Below are 10,799 nucleotides of genomic sequence, written 5' to 3'. Positions count from 1 at the left end.
GCTACCGGTAATACTTATACTTAGGTTACCTTGGAGATATTATACTCGGCGTATAAGATGACCTCCCATTTTTGGGGGATTTTTTTGAGGTTCAAAAGTAGTCTTATACGCCAGAAAATACAGTATGTCATTTTTGTTTTTTTTTACTTCAGTTAGGCCCCTTCTGTTGAAGTCTGCCTGCTCAGTGGGGAATCTGTCCGCTGATCCCTGCTGAGCAGGCGGATGGCTAGTCCGTGCCCGCTCCACTAATGCAAAGTTGACACAGTCACAGCCCGCTCTTCTCTATGGGTGGTCAGATGTAAAGGGACATGCAGTCTGTTTCCATCTGATCATCATCCGATCTGACCTGCCAGACAGATGGAGAACATATCCCCATCCGTCTGTTTTTTTTTTTTGCTGATTTTATAGGATCAGATGCCAGCGGGTGTCAGAGGACACATGTCCTCTGACATCTGCCACCCCACAGAGAACAATGGGTGGTCTGATTGGGTCCACCTGGAAAATGGATAGGCTGACCAGATCAGTAAGGTAAAGGCTATAGAAACAACCGAAACATGAAGGCTCCTTACACTGGAACCTATATGCATTTAAAATGTCAGAAAAGCCAACATTACATTTCATATTAAAGGCTCTAAATCCTAAATTCCTGACTATGTGCAAGCTTCTTTCCTTCTAGAGACAATTCAATAAAAAAAAAATATCTGGTGCTCCAGTCAAAGTTACTAGTACACCCTTATTCACAGTGTCCACCTTCTGAAAGAAGATCCTCAGTCTGAAGTGCTGTCACCTATGTCTGCACATGCTTCTGACTTCTCTCCAGGGAAGCTGTGAGTTGGCACGGCTTCCTCTTTTCTCCTCAGCAAACACAGCCCCTCATGGCAATACGGAATGCCTTGTGGGGCAGTTCCAGCTGCATGAATCACAATGGCTCCTACAGTGAGCTTCGCCGTCAGATTCAAAGCAGAGCAGCAGTGTGCAGCAGTATGCAGGACACCTTCCACTTAGCCCCACACAACATATTGGAATATGCAGTGCAGAGGGAAAGGAGAGAGATCATATGACCTTAACAAAGAGGGTACAAACTATGTATTTGCAATGATTCCAGGTGTGAAATATATTGACCATTTGTTTACTGTAATTATTCACCAACCATATGACACTCAAAGCATTCACACCTCTTCCCAAGTAACTGGCTAATCAGCAGCCTGCACACAAGTCCAAAATGTCACTTTGCATGTGTATAGCCAGAATTAATAAATTCCTACACAAATCGGTACCTTTAAAACATTTAGACCCTGAAAGGTGCAAAAACAAGATGATTTTAACTATTTTGCATACTCTCTAGAGCTGCACAATTAATATTTAAAGGAACGCAATCTCAATTCAACCCTCCTCAAGATCTTAATCCGGTGTAACGTTAAAAAACCCTACCTCGTGAAAAATCCCTACCCTCGTCACTTCCTGTGCACATACGTCATGGAACAGCTGAGCAGCTTACCACTGTGCATGCTCACAGCTCTGAAAGGTAGCGCCTACGTCATTGAACAGATGAGCAGCTTACTAGTACGCATGCACACAGCTCCGGAGGGTAGGGAATTTTCACGGGGTAGGGTTTTCTAAAGTTACACCGCATCAGCTGTTGCCGCGGGTACATTAAATCATCTCCGCTGCAACATTAAATCATCTCCGCTCCTACCCCTGTGACTTCCCTGATCTTGGCTACTAAATGTAAAAGTGGCGGGTGTATGAAAATATAACTCACGGAGATCCGTGAGTTATATTTTCATAGACCCACCGCCGCTTTCACATTTAGGACCAGAGATCAGGGATGTCACAGGGATAGGAGCGGAGATGATTTAATGTTGCCGCGGCAACAGCTGATGCGGTGTAACGTTAAAAAACGCTACCCCGTGAAAATTCCCTACCCTCCGGAGCAGTGAGCATGAGCACTGGTAAGCTGCTCAGCTGTTCCATGACGTAGGTGCACCGGAAGTGACGAGGGTAGGGAATTTTCACGGGTAGGGTTTTTTCACGGAACACCGGATCCTCCACGATTCATGTAAGTGCAAAGCAGTTCCATGCTCACAGCTGTCACAACATTGCTCAGCACTGGGGGATAAAAAGAAACATTGTATCATTTAGTTCTTTTAGATCAAAGGGATTAACTTCGGTCTGTAAATGAGGGCAGTTTAACCACTTAAAGACAAAGCTTTTTTATGACAGTTGCTTACAAGTTAAAATCAGTATTTTTTGCTAGAAAATTACTTAGAACCCCCAAACATTATACATATATTTTTTAGCACAGACCCTAGAGAATAAAATGGTGGTCATTGCAATATTTTATGTCACACTGTATTTGCACAGCAGCTTTCTAATGCAATTTTTTAGGGAATAAATACACATCAATGAATTTTTCAAAAAAAACTAAACAGTAAAGTTAGCCCAATTTTTTGTCTAATGAAAGAAGATGTTATGCCAATAAGCGTGAGAGAATGGTGATCTTTTTTCTAAGCAAAAAAATTGTGATTCCCATTTTATCCAGAATCATGCAGCTCTAATCCTCCTTCAAATTTAATATTCTTACCGAATTACTGGCTTTGCTTGAAACCGATATGTTGCCAAATTATCTCTCATATCCAGTTATACTGGATGTATTCAGATAACTTAAAAGTTCCAATGTTATCTTCATATATTTTTTCATTTGAATATCCTAAATCTTTTCAAGACATACTTTATTTCATTTAAGTTACAGTATATGGCTATATTATATATTGCAAGATAAGTTTGATACATATCATTATGCTACAATGAAGCAAGTTTTAGTTGCTTAATCTTTATTTGAAAAAAAATTTACTTATAATTAATTTTATAAGACATTATGTAAAGCTACAAACCAGATTGCATCTACAATTCTAAAGAAACCAAAGCTGTGAATCTTTTATTGTCCCTCTTGCTCAAAAAGTTATTTTTTTAAGGGTACAAACTAGAGTGAGTTATAACAGTATCATTATTGGGTTCCATGAAAATATATTTTATTTCCTTGATGACTTCCAATATTTTTATGTCCATATTGTTCCTGAGAAAAACTATTTTCAGTGAGCTCTTATAAACTGATGTTTCATCATCTTTGTTCTTAGCTTTGTTCTACTTGACTCTTGTAGTGAAAAAAATGAATAAAAAAATTTAAACAAGTATCTAAGAAGCTATAAGGAAAAAATGATTGGAAGATGAGATTGCAACTGCAAAAAGTGTGGGTCATTGCACAATGATTTCAAAAGAAGGGTATGCATCCAATTGCCCACAGCAAGCAGTTAAGGGGACATAGGTCTTAAAGTTAAACCCTTCTACATAGTTACTGCAGATCATACTTTAATAACTATTGCACTCAAAAATAATAGTAATGTAGCATGTTAAAGTCTCAAGACAGACATAACTAATACTTCAATGAAAAGTGGATAACAGTTTATTACATTTCTCAATAGTTTCAGGACTGTGTTCACTCCAGCAGTGTTGCTGGCTCCACACACAATATCACTGCAGCCACTGGCAGGCCAAAAAGCAGTAATACCTCCTTGCAGCATTCTCAGTTTTGTTCAATTGGGAAGCTAGCTTTTAGCCTTAAAGGGATAATAAAGGCTTGCATTTTTTAAAAATAATAATCATGTTTTACTTACCTGCTCTGTACAGGGGTTTTGCACAGAGCAGCCCGGTGCTCCTCTTCTCGGGTCCCCCACTGGTGCTCCTGGCCCCTCCCCCTTAGCCAAGTGCCTCTGTAGCAAGCCGGGGCACCCACGTGGGCTCACTCTCGAGCTGCCTCTGTGTATCCATAAGACATACAGAGACTGGCTTGGCCCTGCTTCCTCTGCACTGCATGTGTTTGACAGCAGCAGGAGACAATGACTCCCACTGCTGTGTCTCAGTAAATGAGGATAGAGAGTCCTACAATAGTCACTGCTCTCCTGCACATCGCTGGATTGAGATGGGGCTCAGGTGAGTTGTGGGTGTGAGGGCTGGGGGGGGGGATGCACAAAGAATATTTTTTACTTTAATGCATAAAACGCATAAAGGTAAAAAATATTCAGCCTTTACAATCACTTTAGGATTAGGGTAGGATGGATTGCATTTTCACTCTGCACTACAGAAAAATAATTACAATATAACCAAAAGTAAAACTTTTTTTTTTTACCCTTCAATAGAGTCAGGTTTTTTATTGCTATCTGTGCCCCCATTAGAGAAAATTATCCTCCCAATTTGTCCTGTTTAATGTTATCACTGAGAACAAAAGTATAAGAAAATCCCAATGTTGGGTTGTCAATAGTACAGGAATGGAGAGGAAATCTTCCAATGGGACACTAGTTCTGGTGACCCTGGTGACACTTTGGAGGGATTTCCTATTACTTCTTGATTTGTCTATGGAGCAGGAGGCGAATAAACCCCCCCCCCCCATTGGGGCAGCTAGACAGCTGTTAGAAATCATGGGGCCCCAAAAATCCCACCCCTTACCACACCCATGACCCCGCCCACCTACCTTAAAAATATGCAGCTTTGTCCTCCAGGGATAGTTATCTTCTATATGAAGTCTGAAGCTGCCAGCCAGGCCCCCCTGATAAGTAACCCTACAGGAGGCCAGATGGTACCCCCTTTATCGGTGGCCCTGGGCGGACCCAATTAGATTCTCGATTTACCTCTATGAAGCAGCGGATGTGAACATAGTTGTGTCTGTTTACACCCGCCTACCTCTGATCTGGTCCGATAAAAAAAATGAAGGGAGTCTATCCTCCATCTAGGTGGATCGGATCAGAGGGCAGTCGGGTGTATATAGACAATGGAGTTCATTTACACCCGACTGCCCATAGAGCAGAGTGGGCTCTGTCCATGTCTGCTCTGCACAAACTGAGCAGACTTGGACCTGTCATCTGTCGCTCTGCTCTGATCAGTGGAGAGATCACCCTGTTGAACAAAGCGGAGTCCATCCCATGTGATAGGGGCCTAAGGCAGGCCATAGATGATGCAATTTTCTTTCCTGCAACCACAGTCAGGGGAACACAATGATTCTGCCGCCTGGTTGCCTCTAGGAGATCACAATGATTACTTGCTAGCGGCTATAATAGCAGCTAGAAATAATTGCATGTAAAATCTGGCAGGCTGGTTGTACCCAAGCCTATCAAGTGGATCAACTTGGGTACAATCAGCCTGCCCATAGATGGTTGGAATCTCAGGCGGTTCCTGCTAAACCTGCCGGGATTTGAACCATCTATGGTTGGCTTGACCATTTTGGTCTTTCATTAAGCATTGTGGTCATGGATAAATGGATCTCTCTTCTTTCTTTCTTTTGTTTGTATTTGTCCGAGCTGTGCCTCGTTGCACTGCCCAGTTTTGCAAGCTTTGTTTTACCACTACTAAGCTTTAGTTGTTGCTGTAATGTCTACAAAAGTTTAATAAACAGACCCTTTAAAAAAAAATAATAATAAATCTATGCCCGGCTTGCATTTCACTGTCCTTCCTTCAATAATCATCATGATAAACTCACAGTACAGGTGCTGTGGCTCAAAGCACCTGTACTGTGTGAGTGTGACGGTCATCAGGGATTTAGATACTCCCTGCTATAAAAATGAAAATAGGCAATGGCCAGGGCATGGGGAAAGGTGTGTGCTGTTTCATGTCATGAGACTGTACCTTTCCTGTGTGACTCCTGCCACAGCCAGCAACCCCTCTGTGTCTGCACTGCTGGCTTTGCTGCTGAGTGGACATCACACATGGACTCATCTCTGTGTCTGCCCTGCACAGATCGATTCCAGTTCCAGGCTCCAGCCAGCTGCCCCTAGCCTGCCAGCACTCTTCTGCCTGATTCCCTCAGGAACCTCTTGCTAAAAGAGTCAGGCAGTATGCAGGCCTTTCCTCCTCAACCTACCTGAAAAAGTTTGAAAAATGACTGTTTTTACTATGACTAAATAAACAAAAGAGAGAGGGTGCCACCATCTAGGTGTAGCTATTTATTAGTAGATTAAAATGTCATACAAAACATACTGTATATACACTTACTGCATTGTGTAAGACAATCAACATGTATAATGTGCAACCCCTGTCGGTTTAACAGAGTTCATCCAGGAAGGGGCTGGTGACTGCAGGGTTCATCAGGGAATTTACTATGATGAGACAATGGATTTGAGCTCTCTTACCAAAAGCATTTTTTTTATTTATCTGACTGATAGCGGGAAAACGTTTTTTTTGCCTTTAGTAAAAGAGGACATCTAAGCAGGCAACAAATGAGTGTTGCCAGACTGCCGGGTTAAGAGCCTTCTGAAGATTTTGTTACAGCATGTTGGAAGTTAAATCAGAAATCTGAGATATCTTCCTCAATTCTGCATTTTGTATCATACTAGAATGTGGAGATTAACTGATTTTTCTCTCTGTTAAACAAGGTTTTGGTACTAAGCGCTAAAATAGGATGTTGCCATCAACCAACCAGCTCATGCTTGCTCTGACATCATTCCACTGAATAAAAGCGGTTTGTGGGTAATAGATTCATACAATCTTCTCAACAAGACTCAAAGCCTTGAGAAGGTGAGCTGAACCAGAAACAAAAAAAGGAAGACACCAGCAATGACCCAAAGAGCCAAAAGTATCCACATGGTGATTCAAGCAGTCCCCTTCCACACAAATCTAACCTATTAGTTTAGTAGACATTCCTTTTTATTACGACACACTTTCATTACTAAATCATAATTTATTGTATGAGCATCTGTCTATAAGTTGCATCTTGTTCTTAGCTATTCTATGTTATCATAGAACCTAAGCACAAAACTCCATATACAGTAAATGATGGCAATATTTATTACCCAATAGTGGTCAAATTTAAGATGATCTAATTTCGTCAATAAAAAAAAAATATAAATTTTTTAAATAAATTTGGCAAAACAGTTTATGAAACAAAATCAGATTTTCAGCTACAAAATGTAAATTAGAACTATGAAAATATATCTTTCTGTCACGTGATATCAATATCTTCTCATGCACAGGAAACGACATGATGATGGTGAGAATGGACCAGTCCTTCAAGCCTTTTGATAATCTCGTAATCTGGTAGCGCTAAATCATTTACATTCAATCCCAACAAACGAGACACTACCTCCCGAAAATCTATCAGCTGTAAAAACATAAAGAAGGAGAATTAAAACATAAAGAGTGGAATATTTACAGAGGAGCATGCTCATTGCTTAAAGGTAACCTATAAATCGTATTTCTCCATTCCCAGACCGCTCATTTACAACTACATGTGCTCTATTTAATGCATGATTTTTGATGCGTTGTATTTTGTGTTGATATGTGTTGGGGGTCTATTAGTAATGAATAACCCCAAAATCCATGTGTTTAAATATGCTTGTGTAAGTGAGCAACTAGCTCTAAAGTGATTGTAAAGTCTCGTTTTAAAAAACAAAAAACAAACATCTTATACTTACCTGCTCTGTGCAGTTCGTTTTGCACAGGGCAGCCTGGATCCTCCTCTTCTTGTGTCCTTCCTTGCTGCTCCTGGCCCCTCCCTCCTATCGAGTGCCCCCACAGCAAGCAGCTTGCTATGGAGGCACCCGAGCTGATCTGCAGCTCCGTGTGTCTATTCAGACATGGAGCTGCCATTTGGTCCCACCCCCTCTCTCTCCTGATTGGCTAAATGACTTTGATTGACAGCTGTGGGAGCCAATGGCGCCGCGGCTGTGTCTCAGCCAATCAGGAGGGAGAGTCCCAGATGGCTGAGGGACTCGTGGACATCGCTGGACAGAGATTGGGCACAGGTAAGTATTAGGAGGTGCTGGGGAGGCTGCTACACACAGAAGGATTTTTATCTTAATGCATAGAATGCCTTTAAAACTCCTTTAATAGAGACCAGTTTTTAGAAAGGAGACTGTCATTCTCCACTGTTATTCTCACTTTACATTATGCACACATGTTCCAGGTCAGTGGGGTGGATTTACTAAAGGCAAATAGGCTGTTTACTTTGCAAGAGGATTTACCCTTAGCATAGTGGATGAGGTGAAGCTTCTATCATCCAATGATGTGCAAGCAAAAATAATTTTTACTTTATATTTTCCTTGCACGTGATTGAGTATTCTTTGCAAAGTGAATTTACAAAACATTTACTAGCCTTAAAAGAAATTCCCTTGCAAAATTAAATTCCTTTGCATTTTGAACATTATGTTTGCCTTTAGTAAATCAATACTAGTGACTCCAACCTTACTGAACTTAAGCTGAGCACACATATTAAGATTAGGATAAGAGCTCCCTTGTGGCTAAATAAGAAAAATAATTTGATTTCCCCTATTCGTGCGAAAGAGCATGGATGGAGGAATCTGCAGTGTTGGCTAATTTTTTTCTGACAGCAAAATGGCACCTGCATCTAATCTGAGTGCCTATGCTTGATTAGCCTAGAATTTTTTGCCTAAATACTTTGACAAAAGTCAATTGAAAAATCAACTTTTGTCTTACCAACAGAGATACCCATAAAATAAATTTCTATAAATTCTGTAACTATGGTTAGTATACAGTAAGTTGGTTAGTATACTAGAGTCTGACAGCTGCTGCAGCTGGACTGGGCTCAACGGTTCACTTAGCTGTAGAAATGGTTAGGGCAGTATGTGCCCAGGGAAGAATGCCTGGAATGTAGACGTTAGTCTCTGGACACATATTGTCCTAAACATACATAGCGCTAGGTGCCCTGTCCAGCCGCAGCAGGTTATCAGACTCTTAAATATTTGACAGGCTGCCAGCAGCAGGGCCGGATGGGACACCTGTGACCTCTGCCAGAACCTACACGCCAAAGCCTCATGCACCAGGGTTGAAAACCCAAGGTGCAAGGGGCCAAAAATGAATGTCAGAATAGTGTCAGACTTTTTATGTTCTATACTTGTTCTAGGTCAACTAACATCTGACGACTGTATTTCATGAAGAATGTGCTTGAACTGAAGAAAGTCTAGAGAGGGCAACAAAGCTAATAAGGAGGATGGAGGACCTCAGTTATGAGGATCAACTACAAACAATAGACATTCTCCCTGGAGAAGAGGCAGTTAAGAGAGGATAAGTTCACAATATGCAGATCTTTGAGTTATGACTCTAGCATTGGAGGAAACTGTTCAACCTAAGGTCTCTAAAGAGGACATTTGGCTACACAATGAAGTTGGATGAGAGTTGGTTCAATCTTAAACTGCGTAAGGGGTTCTTTACTGTTAGGGTGGTAGAAATGTGTTAGTGGTTTCACCAGGGAGTATAGATGAATTCAAAACACTTTTGGAAGTGTTTCCTAGCAAACGTAAGGATATGAGTTATGGAAAATGGTAGTGACATAAACACACACACATACGCACTCAGGTTGAATTTGATGAAAGGATGTTTTTATTCAACCTTACCAACTATAACTGTGATTCCAGTTACATTCTTATACATTCCTTTTCCACCAAAGACCTTGACGTATAAACTAATTTGTTCAATAAAGATACAACAAAAAAAAAATGTTTTATGCGTTCTGTTTAAAAAAAATATAGATGAGGAATAAATCACAGTTTAAACCCATTTATACAAAAACGTAGAAATTAACAATAGTATAGCAGGAGCAATTCTGTAATCTTTTCTTTGTAGAATACAAAAAAGGCTCCCTAATCATTTAACAAAATAAATACATATTTGTATATAACAAGATATGTGTTCATTTAGAGTCCTCAACAACGTAAATTACAAACTGCCATAAGCAAAAAGTTTTTGACATTTTTCTTGGTAAAATATAAATAATACTTCAAATATTGAATAAAGCAATCATATAGTACAGGTGAAGGTTACATGCCTCGTATTATATCACTGCAGCTTTCCACAGTCTTCCTTGAGCGAGAACTTACTGAACCGTTCTCTTCATTGCAGCAAGGTACATTTTGTTTGTTTATTGTATCTAGTTTTTTGCCTCTACCATGTTCTGCTAATGTTTTGAAACCCAGCTTATGGCCGTCAAGAGGTTCCCGACTTTATTTCTGGAGGGTTGCTGTGGCAACACAGAGTTACCCACCATCCATTAGGCAGTAGACAGTGCAGCTAAATATATTAACGTCATTACCTAAATGCAACAGCAAAATAAAATAATAGCATCCTACTAAATGGTGTTATATACACCATCACTCACCACAGTACCTTGCAATTTGCTGTTGTATTCTATTTTCAAAATCTTTTTTGGTGGGTGAAGAAGGGGATCATTTTTAGTTTATAATGTTCTGTGAAATTGTGGGAGAAAAATTGTTTTCTTAGAGAAAACTCAAAACCAACTAAAAGACTACAGAAAGTAGTAGTTGAATTTCTTTTGACCTGTGTTTCCTGCTGACAGATGTAGCTGACATCAATGGCAGAGCACAGAAAATATTTCAGACAGACTAGGCATTGGTTAGGGAGTTCTTTTGCAACAGTAGTATTGACATAAGTCAGTTGGCCTCAAGTAGAAAATGGCACAGTTCTCTGTTTGGGGGCTAATAAAAATAATGGTGAGAAGAATGCTAATGTTAGAGCAATACCCACTGGCGGGTGACACAGGCTTGCCTGAGGCACACAGTCTGAGCACCAGCTGGTCTTCATCTAAGCTCCTGAAAGTGGAGATAGGTCAGGAGCCCTAATGGCCCCCAAAATTTTTTGTTGCAGGCTGGTACCAGGTCACGGTCTTCAGGGTTGCACCACCAAAGAATGAATGAGGAACGCAACGCTACCATATGGCGACTATACACTATGGGAATGGCAAGAGAATGGTCAGGTCCATGTAAGGGTCGAGCCAGGCC

The 10,799-nt window shown here is 40.6% G+C and overlaps 1 protein-coding gene across 2 annotated transcripts in view; it reads right to left on the bottom strand.

Annotated features, from left to right (window-relative positions):
- Window positions 1-6,917: 6,917 nt before the first annotated feature.
- The window catches only part of CCDC170 (coiled-coil domain containing 170), a 149,090-nt gene continuing 145,208 nt past the window's right edge, over window positions 6,918-10,799 (bottom strand). For both annotated transcript variants that reach the window (XM_082250149.1, XM_082250150.1), the window contains one exon: window positions 6,918-7,147. In XM_082250149.1, coding sequence (XP_082106275.1) covers window positions 7,010-7,147 — 138 coding nt within the window. In that variant the 3' untranslated portion in view covers window positions 6,918-7,009. The remainder of the gene's footprint in view (window positions 7,148-10,799) is intronic.

The sequence above is a fragment of the Pelophylax lessonae genome (assembly GCF_965119305.1).
Source record: "Pelophylax lessonae genome assembly, chromosome: 3".
In the NCBI taxonomy this organism is placed as follows: domain Eukaryota; kingdom Metazoa; phylum Chordata; class Amphibia; order Anura; family Ranidae; genus Pelophylax; species Pelophylax lessonae.
This window is presented reverse-complemented; position numbering and strand designations above follow the sequence as displayed.